General features: G+C 44.3%; 1 protein-coding gene across 2 annotated transcripts in view; it reads left to right on the top strand.

Moving 5' to 3' along the window:
- Window positions 1-18,117, top strand: part of CUL4A (cullin 4A) — a 46,805-nt gene extending 28,688 nt beyond the window's left edge. For both annotated transcript variants that reach the window (XM_011979430.1, XM_011979431.1), the window contains exons 14-18: window positions 6,702-6,815; window positions 8,565-8,670; window positions 8,821-8,993; window positions 14,139-14,291; window positions 16,541-18,117. In XM_011979430.1, coding sequence (XP_011834820.1) covers window positions 6,702-6,815; window positions 8,565-8,670; window positions 8,821-8,993; window positions 14,139-14,291; window positions 16,541-16,636 — 642 coding nt within the window. In that variant the 3' untranslated portion in view covers window positions 16,637-18,117. The remainder of the gene's footprint in view (window positions 1-6,701; window positions 6,816-8,564; window positions 8,671-8,820; window positions 8,994-14,138; window positions 14,292-16,540) is intronic.
- Window positions 18,118-18,547: the final 430 nt, after the last annotated feature.

The following is an 18,547-nucleotide window of genomic DNA, read 5'->3' as shown; positions in this document are numbered from 1 at the left end:
AGCACAGCAGCCTGTGTCCACCTGCTGACCTGCAGGGGCCCATGAGCACAGCAGCCTGTGTCCACCTGCTGACCTGCAGGGGCCCATGAGCACAGGCACTCGTTTTGGAAGTTATGGCTTGTTGAGCTGCAGTTCTTGTCTAGTTGTTCTTTCTTTCCATTGTAGACACTGCTGAAGTCTTAGGAACGGCATTATTTAGGACTTTCCTTATCAGCCACTACTTAGGCTACAGTACGCCCTTTAGTGGAGGGTTTGCACACTGGAGGTAGAATTCTGTGCTCAGCGAAGTGAAAATCAGCAGGAGATACAATACATGCACCATTCATTGTAATACCAGGGAAAGGGAAAGGGCTGAGACCAGCCTGGAATCATGGAAGACTTCCTGGAAAAGGCGTCCCTTAAGCCTGATCTCAAGTCAAGATGAATAATGATTTCCTCAGCTGAGAAGGGAAGAAAGACTCACAGCTACAGTGGTTGGACAGTGTGATTCTTTTTCTTACCAGTCATAAGGGTCATGGCCAATGCTCCTTTAACAAAAGACAAATTAGGAGAAAACCATAACAAATTTATTTAATCTAAGTTTTATTTAACACAGCAGGCTTCAGAAATGACGACCAAAGACCCAGGGAAGACTGTCCGTTGTTATACTTAGGGTTGATAAAGAATGGGCAGCCATGTAGAGATAGGTGTATTAGTCTGTTTTGCATTGCTATAAAGGAGTTACCTGAGGCTGGGTAATTTGTAAAGAAAAGAGGTTTCATTGGCTCACAGTTCTGCAGGCTGTACAAGCATGGCCCCCGTGTCTGCACAACTTCTGATGAGGTCCCAGGAAGCTTTCACTCAAGGTTGAAGGTTGCAGGCAAAGGGGGAGTAGGCTGGAGAGAGGGCGTAACAGGCAGTGAGGGAATGTCCCAGACTCCTTAACAATCAGATCTCATGGGAACTCATTACTGCAGGGAGGGCGCCAGGCCATTCATGTGGGATCCACCCCCATGACCCAAACACCTACCACCAGGCCCCACCTCCAACACTGTGGATCACAGTTCACCGTGAGACTTAGAGGGAACAGACACCCAGACTCTTACCAATGTGGACAGAAGGGTACCATCTAACAGTAGTAGAGTAGTGGGGAAACCAGTAAGGCCTGTCTGTCCAGATTCTTCTTGTCCTCACTGGGCAGTGCTCTCAGGTGTAGGCAAGACACGTCTGGAACAAGAGTCTTATGATTTAACTATCAGCAAGGTAGGTCAGAGAACTTCTTAATGTCCAGATCCTAGAAGGGCAGGAAAAAGATAGAGTAGTATCTCCGGGCTTTATGGCTGGCTTTGGGCAAGAGGGGTTTGAGTTTTCTCTGTCCTGCCTTGGGGAAGAGGAGTTCTCATTCCAGGAGAACTTTGGTGGAGAAGGTGGTGGGGTGGGAGAAGGTGAGTGAGAGACCTTGCTTCTGAGGCGTCCTAGCCAGACTTAGAGAACATGTGCAGGACTCCTGCTCAAAGAAAGCCAGGCAGCCTGCTTTCCACATTGGCCACGTGGTGCTGTCCCTTCCTCTCTCCACAGATGTTTGTGCTCCTGCACCGTTCCCTTTTCCCTTAATATTTGGCCAGGTGCCGTGGCTCACGCCTGTAATCCCAGCACTTTGGGAGGCCAAGACGGGCAGATCATGAGCTCAGAAGATTGAGACCATCCTAGCTAACATGGTGAAACCCCATCTCTACTAAAAATACAAAAATTAGCCTAGCGCGGTGGCAGGTGCCTGTAGTCCCAGCCACACGGGAGGCTGAGGCAGGAGAATGGCGTGAACCCAGGAGGTGGAGCTTGCAGTGAGTGGAGATCGCGCCACTGCACTCCAGCCTGGGCGACAGAGATTCCGTCTCAAAAATATATATATATATATATATTCTACTGGCTATTTCCCAAGAACATAAGCACCTGTCAAATGAGGACATTCACCCCGATGTAATACTTTCACCCCATTTCTGTTGGTTGTCTCAAGTATGTCCTTTGTGGTGTTTTTCTGGTACCCAGCTGAGCCCAGGACCCAGGCAGTCTTCGATGCTCCTTGTGAGTAGGTTCAGGTTGGGCAGGTCCAGCCAGATGCCCCGTGTCCCCATCAGGATCCTGGCAGGAGGTGCGCACGACCATGTGCCCCAGTATCTTGGTGACATGTGATAGAATCCTTCTGATAAGGTGCTGGCTGGTTTCTCCAAGGTATCGGTAGTGTTTTTCCTTTTGTAATCACTAAGGAATCTGTGAGGAGACATTTCAAGACTATGTAAACATCTTCTTTTTTTTTTTTTTTGAGACGGAGTCTCGCTCTGTCGCCCAGGCTGGAGTGCAGTGGCCGGGTCTCAGCTCACTGCAAGCTCCACCTCCCAGGTTCACGCCATTCTCCTGCCTCAGCCTCCCGGGTAGCTGGGACTACAGGCGCCTGCCACCTCGCCTGGCTAGTTTTTTGTATTTTTTAGTAGAGACGGGGTTCCACCGTGTTAGCTAGGATGGTCTCGATCTCCTGACCTCGTGATCCGCCCACCTCGGCCTCCCAAAGTGCTGGGATTACAGGCTTGAGCCACCGCGCCCGGCTATGTAAACATCTTAATCCTCATCCAGCTGTCACCTGTGTGGTGATTCCTGCCTGAACTGATTTTTACCTTGGTGAATGGGGATTTTTTTTCCAGCTCTATCATTTCTCTGTATTTAGAAGTTGGCGTTCTAAGGAAGAGCCCTTCTTTCCACCCCCTATATTTACGTATTTATTTCTCTCTCTTTATATCATTATGAACTCATGGATTCTTAATTTTCGTACTTATTTTGATGCTTAAATTGTCCCATATGTGGTCCGTGGGCCACCCTTACGCTGGCTTCTTTGCTCTTTGACATGCCCACATCATTTGCTCTCCTCCAGACCCCGGCAACCACGCTCTGCTTCCTGTCTGTATGGATTTGCCTGCGTTCGATATTTCACAGAAATGGAATCACACAATATGTGAACTTTTGTGTCTGGCTTCTTCCACTTGGCATGCTGTTTTCAAAGTCCATCCGTGCTGTACCATACGTCAGCGCATTACTCCTTTTCTGGCTGAATAACATCACAGTGTATCGACAGGTCACATGTCGTTTCTCCGTTCACCAAATATTGGGCATTTGGGTTATTTCCACCTTTTGGCCGCTGTGAATCATGCTGCTGTGAACATGGGTGTACAAGTTTTAGTTTGAACACCTACGGTCACTTCTTTTGGGGTATGTACCTGGGAGTGGAACTGCTGGGCCATGCAGGAACTTGAAGTTTAAGTTACTGAGGAATTGCCGGACTATTTCCCACAGCGGTTGCAGCAGCTTTTATTCCAGTTAGCAATCACGAGAGCTTCGCACCTTCTCACCTACACTTGTGATCTGCCTCTTTCGTTGTCGCCATCCCTGTCCGTATGAGCTGGTCTCTTGCCGTGGTTTGCATTTCCCTGATGACTGTTGATGTTGAGCATCTTTTCATGTCCTGATTGACCATCTGTGTATTCTTCTTTGGAGAAATGTCTGTTCACGTGCTTTGCCTACTTTTTAACTGGGCTGTTTATCTCTTGTTATTAAGCTGTAAGAGCTCTTTATATTCCGGATGCTAGATCCTTATCAGATCTGTGATTTGTAAGTATTTTCTCCCATTCTGTGGGTTATCTTTTTACTTTCTTGATAGTGTGCTTTCTACAAAAGTTTTTAATTATGGTAAAATCACATTTATTTTCTCTTTTGTTACTTTTGGTGTCATAGCTGAGAAATTGTTGCCAAATCAAGATCACAAAAAATTGAGGAGGTGGGTACAGTGCCTCACACCTGTAATCCCAGCACTTTGGGAAGCCAAGGATCACTTGAGCCCAGGAGTTAGGAGCAGCCTAGACAACATGGTAAAACCCCATCTCTACAAAAAATAGACAAATTAGCCGCGTGTGGTGGTGCCCGCCTACAGACCTGGCCACTCAAGAGGTTTGAGGTGACAGGATTGCTTGAGCCTGGGAGGTTAAGGCTGCAGTGAGCTGTGATCGAGCCACTGCACTCCATCCTGGGCAGCAGAGTGAGACCCGAGACCCTGTCTCAAAAAAAGAAAATAAAATACCACTATGTATTCTCCCAAAAGTTTTATAGTTTTAGCTCATATGTTTCAGTCTTTGACCCATTTTGGGCCTGGAATGGTAGCTGGCACATAGTAGCCAAACGATAGCATTATGATTATAATGATCATCATTAATACTGATCCAGTCCTAGGAATGAATCCCAAGGAGATGATTTTTAGGGAAGATATGCATTAAGAGGTTTATCACAAACCATGGTACTTCTCAAGGCAAAAAGAAAAAGAAGAGGCTTATCACATTACTGAGTTTTATTTAGCTATGGTAATGCCTTAGTAGATGTATTTCCTGAAAGAGTGAAAGAGTTCCGTCCTTTAGAGATACACAGAAATACCTACAAATGAAATGGTAACCCCCGGGATTTGGTGGTGAAGATGGGGAATGGGTGCGTCAGGTGATGTGTACGTGTGGTTTCATCGAAAGGTGACTCTCGGGCTGAGTTTTGAAGCATGAACAGGAGATTGCCAAGCAGGTGTAGGTGAGGTTGGCAGGAATTTCTGACAGGGCACAGCTTAGACAGAAACACAGAGAAACTAAAAGGGCACGTGAAGTCTAGAGAGCAGCAGGCATTTATGCAGCACCTGTTGGTGCCATGCACAGTGCTGCAGTGGAGAGCCAGAGAGCCAGAGGCCCTGCCCCGTGAGCCTCTGTCCGGAGTCCACATTCACTCTGTGCTACAGAGGCTGGTAGAGCTAAGAGGGTGTCAGAGAAGGCTTCTCTGAGGAGGCGGTTCTGGAAATGAGTGGGTTTCATGAGGAAGATGGGATATGGGATCCAGCAGAAGAAACCACATGTGTGAAAGTCTGGGGGGATGAGAAGGTATGAAAGACGGTGGAATGATAGGCTGAACTGGGCCTGGGGGATGGGAGGGGCAGAGGCCAGGGCTGTGAGACCAGAGGTTAGAATTTCATGCTTTCTTTGTCCCACGGTCTTTGGAAGCCATCCAAAGACACGGAATGGTGAGCGTGTGGGAGAGGAGCGATGGGTTTGGATTTGTGTTCCTGCCCAAATCTCATATGGAATTGTAATCCCCACTGTTGGGCGAGGCCCTGGTGGGAAGCGACCAGATCATGGGGCAGATTTCCCCCTTGCTGTGCTCATGGTAGTGAGTGAGTTCTCATGAGATCTGGTTGTTTAAAAGTGTGTAGCACCTCCCCCTTCTCTCTCTCTTCCTGCTCCGGTCATGTGAAGATGTGCCTGCTTTTTTCTCTTGCCTTCTGCCATTATTAAAAGTTTCCTGAGGCCTCCCCAGCCAAGCTACTTGTACAGCCTGCAAAACTTTGAGCCAGTTAAACCTTCCTTCTTTATAAATTACCCAATGTCAGGTATTTCTTAATAGCGGTGAAAGAATGGACTCATACAAGGCGTGTAGGTGGATACCGAGTCCTGGAGCACTGGCATCTGCGGAGTGGATGAGAGTAGGGGGAGGCCACGCCCTGGGCTGTCCAGAGATGGTCTCCTGAGGCGGAAACTGATGAACCCTCCCGGGCGCAGCACAGACTCGTTGGAGAGCCCAGGTGCAGTGGACCCAGACAGGATCGAACTGAAGAGTGGAGGGTATGACGGACCAGGAAGGGCACGCAGAAGTCAGGGAAAGCACCGCGCACGGGAGAGTCACGCACAGCCTGCCCCTGAGAGGCATCCAGGAAACAGGAGCAGGATCCGGGCCGTGGGTAGGGCTGGTGCACTGAATGCTGGGAACTTGAAAATGCAACAACCACAATTGTTAAGGATCAGTAGAAAGTTTGGAAAATGTAAGAAATTCACTCAAGGCCAGGCAAAGTGTAATTCCAGCGCTTTGGGAGGCCGAGGCAGGGGGAACGCTTGGAACCAGGAGTTCAGGACCAGCCTGAGCAGCATAACTGTCTCTATTAAAAAAAAAAAAAAAAAAGAATCAACAGGCATGGTGTCATGTACCTGTAGCCTGTAGTCCCAGCTACTCAGGACACTGAGGCAAGTGGATCACTTGCACCTGGGACGTCCAGCCTGCAGTGAGCTCGGATCGCACCACAACCTGGCTGATAGAGCAAGCCTATGTTCCAAAAAACGAAAGAAATTCACCCAGAAGCTAATCATAAAAACAGCTGACTTGTGCCGTCCTTTCTGTGCAGGCCCTGATGGAGGTGTTTGCCATCAGCCCCTGCACAGTGCAGCACAAGGGGTGGTGGTGTCACCCTTCACAGATGAGGAAGCAGGAGCCCTGCATTGCAGGGAACACCAGCTGAGGCCAGGGCAGGGCATGGCCAGGCTGAGACACAGGATCTGGCCTCAGACACCTTTTTCTTGTCAGCTCCAGTCTTCACTCTGTGCCACTGGCCCCAGCAAGCCTGAGTGTGGGCAGAGACCACGGAATACAGCTGGCCTGTACCATGAAACACTAGTGCAAGCATTATCTCGTTGACACTGGGAAGCCCCAAAGTGCAAGGATTGAGGATATTTTTACTGATGATGGAATCCAGAAAGTGTCAGAATATAGAGCTGACCTTTTAATTCAGCTGTGAAAAGTTGTAAAGCTCTGCATTGAATGTGGGGCTATTGAGATGGATGGCGTGTGGCATGATTTTGTTGTTCTCCTATGCCTGACAGATGGTTAAACTTCAGGAAGTATTTAAGGCATTTTATCTTGGAAAGCACAGTGGTCGAAAACTTCAGTGGCAAACTACTTTGGGACATGCTGTTTTAAAAGCGGAGTTTAAAGAAGTAAGTTCTTTGTTTCGTTTATTTTTTATTGTTAATATGTTAATAGAATTTTTTTATTGTTATTAGACTTCGGTAGCAAAAAAGGAAAGAGTGTTGTTTCACTTTAATTCACTAGCTTTTATATGTCAATAAAATTAATAACAGTTAAAGGGTTAATATTCCAATCAATAAAAATTCTTAAGAAACCAATCCATAGAAAACCATTTACCTATTGAAAAAAAAAAGAGAGAATGTGAAGAGGCAACTCATAAAAGCAAAATTGAAAAAATATCCGTGAAGATGCATTACACTTCTCTATGAAACAAAGGGCTTCAAAGTAAAATACAGTAAGATACCACTTTTTGACTAAGAGATTTGATGAAGCCTAAAAAACAGAGATAACCAGATTCTTGCCCACTGCTGAAAGAAGCATAAACTGTAGTGAGCTTTTGGAAGGGCAGTTTGGCGTTATGAACTTTGGCAACACTGCCAAATTGTTGCCTTAGTTTCAACTCTAGGAACTCATCTTAATAATATATTTTCACGAATTAATGAATAAGAATAGTTGTTGCAGTGCTGGTTTTTTTTTTTTTTTTTTTGAGACGAAGTCTCGCTCTGTCGCCCAGGCTGGAGTGCGGTGGCGCGATCTTGGCTCACTGCAAGCTCCGCCTCCCGGGTTTATGCCATTCTCCTGCCTCAGCCTCCCGAGTAGCTGGGACTACAGGTGCCCGCCATCACGCCCAGCTAGTTTTTTGTATTTTTAGTAGAGACAGGGTTTCACTGTGTGAGCCGGGATGGGATGGTCTCGATCTCCTGACCTCATGATCCGCCCGCCTCGGCCTCCCAAAGTGCTGGGATTACAGGCGTGAGCCGCCGGGCCTGGCTGCAGTGCTGTTTTTATGAGTGGTTATTTAAGAGGGGAGATTGCATACAATGGACTGATCAATGAAAAGAGCTTATCATGAAACAGGGCAATTATATACACTAAGCAAAAACGTTAAAAAATTCCTATTTTTCATAGCTGTTATTAATAATAAACTTATCTGTACATTATGAAATAAGTTATACATACCAACTTTATATATATTATTGTAGAGAGTCATATACAGAAAACCATATATACTCTTCCTTAAGGTATTAGGAAAGTTAATTTCTGTTATCCCCAGTTTTTGCCTTACTCGCTGACTTCAGTTGCACATGAGCTCCGCAGGGTCTGTACCAGCAGCGCCAACTGCGGCTCTCTCCAGGTGTGCAGGAAGGGGCTTGTTGCGGGCTCGCGATGAGTCAGGGCTGAGTCCTCAGAGGGAGCCCCCGACTGCCACCCGACCTCTCACGTGCCCCTCGCGGGTCTGACCCAGAGGCATGTGGCAAGTTGCTGCAGCAGGAACTGCTGAATAGAAAAGGAGATCATTGGCCGGGCGCGGTGGCTCAAGCCTGTAATCCCAGCACTTTGGGAGGCCGAGACGGGCGGATCACGAGGTCAGGAGATTGAGACCATCCTGGCTAACACTGTGAAACCCCGTCTCTCCTAAAAATACAAAAAATTAGCCGGGCGTGGTGGTGGGCACCTGTAATCCCAGCTACACAGGAGGCTGAGGCAGGAGAATGGCGTGAATCTGGGAGGCGGGGCTTGCAGTGAGTCGAGATTGCACCACTGCACTCCAGCCTGGGCGACAGAGCGAGACTCTGTCTCAAAAAAAAAAAAAAATCTAATTTTTCTAAGATTGTACACGCACAGCTTCACAGGTGTGATGAGGCCTTCTCTTCCAGGGGAAGAAGGAATTCCAGGTGTCCCTCTTCCAGACACTGGTGCTCCTCATGTTCAACGAGGGAGATGGCTTCAGCTTTGAGGAGATAAAAATGGCCACGGGGATAGGTATGAAAACCGCAGAGTGCATGGCTCCATGAGTGGTTCTTAAAGCATGTGTTTGTTTTAAGATAAGACATAGACTTGGTAGCATGATTTGTTTACTGTTGTTGAGTCTCATTCATGTAAAGCCAACCTCTGCGTTTGCTTCCCCTTCAGAGGATAGTGAGTTGCGCAGAACGCTGCAGTCCCTGGCCTGTGGCAAAGCGCGTGTGCTGATTAAAAGTCCCAAAGGAAAGGAAGTGGAAGACGGAGACAAGTTCATTTTTAATGGAGAGTTCAAGCACAAGTTGTTTAGAATAAAAATCAATCAAATTCAGATGAAGGAAACTGTACGTATAAACTTTCTCTTTTTACTTATAGGGTGTTTAGCAAGGAGTCATTTGTTTTTGTAGTAATGTTTTTGACTGTTGTTAGAGGCCTGAAGCACATTTCTAAGATAATCTAATTGGGCTATATAATGTTTATAAGAGTACTCATTTTCACGTCGCGTTCATTAACTTTACATTCTCAGTAGGAAAGAAAATCAGATAAAAAGCCACTTAATGTTATTCCTATTCACAGACAAATTGTGTGCTAAGCCGGAACTTCCCATGGTCATAGGGTTTCGAAAATTATCCACACTTTCTATGGTAATAGAATCTGATATGGTTCACTCGTGGTGGTGTGCGTTCTGTGGGTCTGGATAAATGTATAATGTTATGTATCCAGCATTATAGGATCATACAGGAGTTTCATTGCCCTAAAAACTCTCTTACGTTCTGTCACTGTATCCCTGTCTCCCTCTGAGCCCCTGGCAACCCCTGACCCTGTCACCGTCACCATAGTTTTGCCCTTTCCTAAGTGCCATACAGTTGGAGTCATAGTGTGTAGCCTTTTCAGATTGGCTTCTTTTATTTAGCAGAATGCATTTAAGGTTCACCATGTCTTTTCATGGCTGGGTAACTCTGCTTTTGGCACTGAAGGATTCTCCATTGTCTGGATGCATCACAACTTATCCCTTCACCTACTGAAGGACATCTGGTTGCCTCCAACTTTTGGTGATGATGACTAAAGCTGCTATAAACATTTCTGTGCAGGTTTTAACTCCTTTGAGGGTGCAACTTTTATAGTGGGCAAAAGTGAGAAGGTCTCTCAGTTCCTTCTCCTCAAGATAACCACTATTGCCCTTTTTGTTTGTGGTCACAGCCTTTTTCTGTGGTGTAAGTATATGTAAACTTTTTTTTAAATGGGATCACTACGCAAGGCACAGTGGCATGCAGCCATAGTCTCAGCTACTCCAGAGTGTCGCTTGAGCCTGGGAGTTTGAGGCCAGCCTGAGCAATGCAGTGAGACCCCCAACTCTAGAAAAGAAAAAACACCTAGGGTCACTGTATATATGGTGCCTGTCAGGGCCTTGTGTAGCCAGTTTTCGTGCTGATCACAGTCTTCTCCTGGCCAGGACTTGTTGCAGGAGCAGAGTGCCGGTTGTGTAGACCCACCAGGGCTGGCAGTGCCCTCGGCCACAGGCTCTAACATTCCTCCACCGCCCCTCCTGAAAATAAGATTACGTTCAACACCCTGGCACAGACATTTCTGTGCACTTGTTAGATGGTTTCTTTAGTGTGATCGTTGCTCTGGAGCTGCTGGGTAAAATAATGTGTCCTTTTCTTAGTTTGACTGCTCTTTTCCAAGTTGAAGTCTGGCAGATTTCACCCGAGTAGTGTCTGCCCCCACCTCCACCTGTCCTCCCTGTTCCCAGCAGCCCAGAGATCGTTTGTTGCCGTTTTCATTTTGATTTCTGATTTCTTTCAGCATCTTTCTACCACTCTGTAGTTTATACAAATTATATAATCTTTCTAATGCTCCATTTCTCATATTTAAAATAGACATACTACTACCTCAAGTTGTGAGAATTAAATGAATTGTTTGCCACACAGCTGTAAGCACTTCATAAATGTTGATGCCGATTTTTATGCTTAGCCATTTGTATTTTTCTTTTTTTAATTGCTCTTCAAGTCATGTACATTTGTTATAGTGTTCTTTCTCTTACGGATTAGGTGGTTTTCTTTATATATTAAGGATATTAATGCTTTGTTCCTTTTTTTTTTTTTTTTTTTTTTGGAGTTTCACTCTGTCGTCCAGGCTGGAGTGCACTGGTACAATCTCGGCTCACTGCAACCTCCGTCTCCCAGGTTCAAGCAATTCTCCTGTCTCAGCCTCTCGAGTAGCTGGGACTGTAGGCACGTGCCACCACACTCAGCTAAGTTTCGTATTTTTAGTAGAGATGGGGTTTTACCGTGTTGGCCAGGCTGGTCTCGAACTCCTGACCTCAGGTGAGTCACCCATGGCCCCCCAAGGTGCTGAGATTACAGGCATGAGCCACCATGGCCAGCCTGCATTGTCATTTTTGACAGATAATTTTGTTGTTCTTAGTGGGGGTTTTTTCACATAACAGTTTTTAAGTTCTCAAATATAGTCTCCTTTTCTTTTATGGTTTCTGACTTAACGTGTAATGCTGTATTAGGCCATTCTTGTATTGCTATAAGGAAATACCTGAAACTGGGTAATTTATAAAGAAGAGAAGTTTAATTGGCTCAGGGTTCGGCAGGCTGTGGGAAGCATGGCACCAGCATCACCTCAGCTTCTAATGAGGCCTCAGGAAGTTTCTAATCATGGCGGAAGGTGCAAGGGGAGCAGGTGTCTCACATGGCAAAAGCATGAGCAAGAACAGGGAGGGAGGTGCCCAACATGTTTAAATAACCAGATCTCACTACCGAGGAGGGCGGCCCAAGCCATTCGTGGGACCTGCCCCCATGTCCCAGTCACCTCCCACCAGGCCCCATCTCTAACACTGGAGACCACATTTCATCATGAGATTTAGAGGGGACACATATTCAAAACCATATCACAGACCTAAGAGAGAAATTCCCTTAACCAGATTTTTAAAAAACATTTCTACTATGTTATTTTTCTAGAAGTTTTTACATTTAAATCTTTATTTTCATGTTGCAGAAATTATTTTAGTATCTGAAAACAGTTTAATTACCCCCATCCTTTCCAAAACCAAATTTGAAATATCATCCTTGCACATTATTTGAATTATCACCTTATTATGTATCAAATTCATATAGGTCAGTTTCTCAATTCTCTTCTATAAATTCTGTATCTATTTCATAGCCAGCCATTTGTTTTGTTTTGTTTTTTGAGACAGTGTCGCCCAGGCTGGTGTGCAGTGGTGTGATCATAGCTCATTGCAGCCTCAACCTCTTGGGCTCAAGCGATCCTTCCACCTCAGCCTCAGGCATGTGCCACCGCGCCCAGCTAATTTTTTGTATTTTTTGTAGAGATGAGGCCTTGCCATCTTACCCAGGCTGGTCTTGAACTCCTGGGCTCAAGCAATCCTCCTACATTGACCCCCCAAATTGCTGGGATTACAGCCGTGAGCCACCACGCCTGGCACCAGGTTCTTTTAATTAATGTAGCTGTTCCTATAACTTTATTCTTCCAGTGAACTTCACAATAATTATATCATGCCTTTACTCCGCCAAATAAGAACATTGACATTTTTAATCCATATTGCATTAAACTGATTTGCAGAGGTTTTATCTTTGTCATATTAAATCTTCTGATTCATACAGACGTGTATATATATAGATATATACAGATGTTTTCTCTTTCTCAGAACTTCCTAGTTTTCTTCTGTAAGTCTTGCATATTTCTTGCTAGTCATAAATTTTCGTTCATTCAACAAATAACTTATTGATCATCTGTGGTGGCCCAGGTCCTCTGAAGCACTGAGAATTCATCCATTAACAATAAAGAATAAGTCTGTTTCTAGGAGTGTTCTGTCTTTTCCAGCAGAGAGGTAGCAGAGGATCACAGACATTGACTAACTTGTGTCAATGGGTGGAGGAAAATGTTAGGATAGAGAAGTGCAGGAGAGTCCAATTAAATACTGTCGTCAGCGAACGCTTTCCTGAATAAGTGACTAGCTTTGCTCAGGAACTGAAAGAAGGCCTCTGGCTGCAGCGTCATTGCCAAAAGGGGAAGCTGAGCCACACAGGCCTGATCAGGCAGCCACAGCCGGACCCTCTGAAGATGGCTCAGACCCGTGAAGCATTTGGAAAACCACTAGAGTTTTAAGCAAGACAGTCTAATGAAATGCTGATACCTTATAAAGGGGACCTTTTTTCTTTACATTTCTGATGGTTTTTATCAGAATGTGTGTATTAATGCTATTTGTCTTTGTATATTTATTTTATTTCCAGCCACTTTACAAAACTCTTTAGCTTTGAAAGTTTTTCTCTTGATTTTCTTGGATTTTCCAGCTCAGCTACAAATAATAATCGTTTTGTCTGCACCTTTTCGATATACCTCTTTAGTCTGTTCTTGTATTGCATAGTTAGAACCTCTAATGTTTGTAAGGAATAGCAGTACTGCTAAGCTTCCTAATTTTATCTCTAGTTCAGCGGGTATTAACTTTTTGGGGTTCGTGGATCCTGTTGAAAATGTGGTGAAAGCTTGGAGTCTCTCCCATCCTGAAGCATACTTGCCTCATATATATGCATGGACCTTCCGCCAACCCTCATTTCAACTGCAGATCCCCATCAGGTTCCTATTTGACGAAGATTAAGTTGTCTCTAGTATTTGCTGTTTGTTTCTGATAACCATGTTTTATCATGTTCAGATTCTTTCCTTTTTTATTCATCCTTGTATGCTGATATTTGTTTTAAATCAAAAAATCAATTTTCAGTTTTATCATGCCTTTTCAGCATCTATCTAGATGGTCATATAATCTAACCTTTCAGCTGTTACAATGCTCTCACTTATATTCACAGATTTCCTAATGTTGATCAACACATTTCTGGAGTATATCCTGGTGGTCATTATGCTTTGTTTTGTTTACTGTGCTGCTAGTTTTAATCTACATCATACATAGAGTTGTTACAGCTTTCTTATAAGGAAAATAACTTTTAAAAATATTTTTCAAGTTTTGGTTTTGGAGTTTTGCTATTCTGGGAATGTACATTCTACTAGAACAAATAAACATGCTTAATAAAGTAGGATTCATCCAATGTCTGACCTTTCTTTGCATCAGAAAAACATTTCTCATCAAATTTGGTAACATCAAATCATTAATATTGAAATATAGACCAGGCGTGGTGGCTCATGCCTGTAATCCCAACACTTTGGGAGGCCAAGGTGGGCGGATCACCTGAGGTCAGGAGTTCAAAACCAGCCTGGCCAACATAGTGAAACCCTGCCTCTACAAAAATACAAAAAGTAGCCAGGCATGACAGTGGGTACCTGTAATCCCAGCTACTCGGGAGGCTGAGGCGAGAGAATCGCTTGATCCCAGGAGGCGGAGGTTGCAGTGAGCCGAGATCATGCCATTGCACTCTAGCTCAGACGACTTAGTGAGACTCCGTCTCAAAAAAAAAAATAAAAAGAAAATATATCTTTACACTTAACTTTTTTTGTTGTTTTTTGTACAGGTTGAGGAACAAGTTAGCACCACTGAGAGAGTGTTTCAGGATAGACAATACCAGATTGATGCTGCTATCGTCAGAATAATGAAGATGAGAAAGACTCTTGGTCATAATCTTCTAGTTTCTGAATTATATAATCAGCTGAAATTTCCAGTAAAGGTAAATGTAACATTAGCATAATTAAATTTGTAGTATTTGCTAAACAAGTGACAAAGCATGTTTAATTCTATGTTCAGTCATATCATTTGAGCTGCATTATTCATGATCATTTGTGTATACACTGAATGTAAAAAACTGGCAAATGTGAAGCTCTTTATTCCAGGTGTTGTTCATCACTGCTGTAGAAATGATAGAGCCCTGAAACTGTCCTTCCCAGGGATGGCGCGTGCTTCTTCATATTTTCAGGAAGGGAAGAGGTAGATGGGACATGGAAAGCCGAACACTTTTCTCATAGTAGTAGCTGTCAGGGTTACGTCACAATATTTTAGGGAAATGATAACAATAACTAATTTATTCAGCGTTTACAGGCTATACCGCGTTTTCCACCACGGTAATAATAGTCCACTGTTGCTGTTGCTTATGAAAGTCAGCCCAGACCTGTCAACCCACGTTGTGTTTTCAGAACTGAGATTTACTGTCCTACTACGTGTGAGATGCAGGATAAGCCAGGAAAGTATTATGAAATGTTTTTTACACGTATTTATCAACCCAGGAAATACTGAACTCTGTTGACGCCTGGCCTCTCAGGAACTGGACCAGCCACACCTGCTTTGGAGGGAAAGTCCCCAGATTCCATGTTGTGCAGTTTGAGCCTCCCATTCTATCAAGGGAATAAAGTTGAGATGCACTAAATAGTCGAACACTTAAGAGTCTGGTGGAAGTGCCACTGTCCATCAGCCCGCATTTGCCCCCTTCCCTGCAGAGGTGAGGTGCCATCCTCAGGGCCCTGCACAGCTCCAGAGCACCGTCAGGGAAACTGCCCCTTCCTCCCACCACTGCAAACAACCAGGCTCAGTGCAAAGCGGAAGGCGAGCAAGGGTGGAGTGTGGCCAACCAGGGCGCCCGCTCTGCTGTCATCGTTAGTTGGGTTTTCAGCCACATCTTTTTTTTTTGAGACGGAGTCTTGCTGTCCCCCAGGATGGAGTGCAGTGGTGTGATCTCGGCTCACTGTAACCTCCGCCTCCCAGGTTCAAGCAATTCTCCTGCCTCAGCCTCCTGAGTAGCTGGGATTACAGGCACCCGCCACCACACCCAGCTGAATTTGTATTTGTAGTAGAGAGAGGGTTTCCCCATGTGGTCAGGCTGGTCTCAAACTCCTGACCTCGTGATCCGCCTGCCTCGGCTTCCCAAAGTGCTGGGATTACAGGCGTGAGCCACTACGCCAGCCTCAGCCACATCTTGTAAAATGTGTGGCTTATGGCTGCATAGAAGGTTAAGTTTGTTTGGAAAATAGAGGGTCTCCCTTGTATAGGGAGAGCCTTGCACATAAGTGTTCACACAGATTTGCTTCCTAATATAACAGAGCTGGAGTGGCTGTTCCCTCTGGGCAGAGACGAGCTATGGCTGTGGATTCGTCTACTCAGTCACCTACTTTTAGTGCAGGAACACTTGGGATTGTAGTTTCACTTACATAGACATGGCATGGCAATAACAATATAAATACATAAGAGTGAAAATACAGGCTGGGTACACTGCCTCACGTCAGTGACCCCAGCACTTTGGCAGCTGAGGCAGGCGGATTGATTGAGCCCAGGAATTTGAGACCAGCCTGGACAACATAGTAAGACCCCTTCTGTACAAAAAATAAAGTTAGCCAGGCCTGGTGGTGTGCAGCCCGTGGTGCCAGCTACTGGGGAGGCTGAAGCACGAAGATTGCTTGAGTCCAGGAGGTGGAGGCTGCAGTGAGCTGAGATCACACCACTGCACTCCAGCCTGGGCAGCAAAATGAGACCCCATCTCAAAATAAATAAAATAAAATACAGTACTTAGGCAGAAGCATCCTTACAAAGGATAAAAGTGTCCCAAGAAGACATGATGAGATTTTCCTTTCTAAAAACAAAAATGTGTTGTGATCAGGTCTGCCTTGCTTATGTGCTCTTACTGATGACAGATGATGTATGTACATTTCACAAATTTCACATTTCCCTCAGGAAGCCACGCTCTGACCATAAACTCACATAGACACTTTTTTGTAATCAAGAGATAACATTAACTTTGTCTTTGAAATAGAAAGTTTTATTCGTTTTATAAATATGTGTATAATTATAAATGATTTTCATATAAATATCTATTTGTATATATATATTTCTGTAATTATAGTTATATACTTCATGCATATACCCCTTGTTTGTAAACATCTGTAAATTTAATGCCACTATAATTAGGGGCGTTTCATTTTTCTTTTTTAGCCTGGAGATTTGAAAAAGAGAATTGAATCTCTGATAGACAGAGACTATATGGAGAGAGACAAAGACAATCCGAATCAGTACCACTACGTGGCCTGACGCATCTGCAGACGGTTCCCCTTCAGGAAACACTAGAATGTACCCTCAGAGCAGGAAGCACACCTGTGCCATTTCTGGGACTCTGATTGATCCAGCTGTGGACATTGGAAGGCGAAGGAAGGGAGGTGGCTCCTGGGTCATCCTTCACAAGGCTCAAGACTTCAACCGGCAGATGTATCTTTTTCCCTCCAGTTTTTCCTCTAGTTCTTTTAGGCATTTAAATTGTTTCTGTTACTCTGTGCAAAATAACTTTGAGATTGGACAAGAAGATATTGCTAAAGAGAAGTTCCTTTAAAAGGTCTTGTTCTTGTGTCAAAAAGCTGAAAGTTTGGTTTGTTCTTGTGTGTGATCATGAATGCACAATGAAGAAGACCCTAGATGCTGCATTTTTTAGCTCTGAAGATTCCTTAGGTATCCCTGAAGACAGCTCGCTCAGATGACCAGCATTTAGAGTGAAATAAGGGCCCTTCGTGGGTGAGCATGAGAAAGAGCCAGGGTTCAAAGCTGGCGAATGGATGGTGCATCCTAGCCACTGGCCTCTCTGTGTTTCCTGTATTTCCAAAAGTGATAAATTTGATGGCTGATTTTTTGTAAGTCAGGTTTCTCAGTGAGCTCCCTGACGTGCCAAGGCCATGGTGTCCGCCCTGCTGCGTCTGTTCGTTTCAGCTGAGTTGCTTGTGAATCTCTGTTTTAGGGTTTGGGGCTAGCGTGTTTGTGTTTCCATTCTAAGATTGAGTCTGGCAGTCCCTGTTTTTTTGCATTGGGGTAACTGCTCTTTGATTTTTTTTAATTGCAGTATTTGTATGATTGCAATAATAAAGTTTGGTTTGGTTTTTACAGTCACGCGCAGGGATGATCCTTGTTCTCTGCTGTAAACTGTAAAAAGTTTATGGAGACTTAAAAGTCTTGATGTTGTGAAGCAGAGGTTATTTTGTGGAAAGATTAAAAGGATTTTGTTGGTACCTGGTTTTGTGTTGTGTATATATACATGAGGTTGAACAGTGAAAGGAAAGTTCAGTGGTGATGTTAGAAGGGTAACTATGACAAAGATACTTTTGAGATAACATTTAAAAGTACTTTATATTTTACATAATAGCATGTTTCATTTTGATTAAAAGCTACCAAAGGAATTTTGATCATGGCCTAAGTGTTTAAAGCAATATTTTCTGGAATATACCGAGTTTATATAATTTGATTTTGTGCTAAATTATTAAAAGAGTCTCTTTTTGAAACATGCGGGTGGGTTTCCATATTAAAATCCTCACTCTTTAATAGTCATTTCTATCTTTGAGAATTTTCATTTATGAGTTCCATGATATGTGGTCTAAGAAAGACCAAATAGATTTCTATTTTTATTTCTTATATTTTAAGTTCGTTGTGTCTAGAGATTGTTAATATTGTAATTTAATGTAGACTTACTTTGAATAAAATTAGTTTAATTGGCCTTAAAATTACATTAATAAAACTTTGTGATATGCAAACGACACATTCTTCATAACTCTTTAGCAGCTTTGACTACTAGTGCACTAGGCAGAAGTCGGAGCAGGGAGCACCTGTCCCCTCTCAAGTGATGATTCTTTGCTGGCCACCTCTACCACAAAATACCAGTGAGGCCAGGTAGTGACAAATGGGTCTTTTTTACCTGGATGATTCGTTGTGCTGTGCCTTTAATTTGTTGCATTTGGGCACAGTGGCTCATACCTGTGATCCCAACTAGGAGGGCAGGATGGGAGAATCGTTTGAGCCCGAGTTCTAGACCATCCTGGGCACCATAAGGAGATCCTGTTTCCATTTTAGTTTATGTGTTTTTTTTGTTTGTTTTGTTTTTTTTTGAGACGGAGTCTCGCTGTGTCGCCCAGGCTGGAGTGCAGTGGCCGGATCTCAGCTCACTGCAAGCTCCGCCTCCCGGGT

The sequence above is a fragment of the Mandrillus leucophaeus genome, unplaced genomic scaffold (assembly GCF_000951045.1).
Source record: "Mandrillus leucophaeus isolate KB7577 unplaced genomic scaffold, Mleu.le_1.0 Scaffold201, whole genome shotgun sequence".
Taxonomy (NCBI): Eukaryota; Metazoa; Chordata; class Mammalia; order Primates; family Cercopithecidae; genus Mandrillus; species Mandrillus leucophaeus.
Note: the sequence above shows the minus strand (reverse complement) of the source record. Positions and strands in the feature narration are given on the sequence as shown.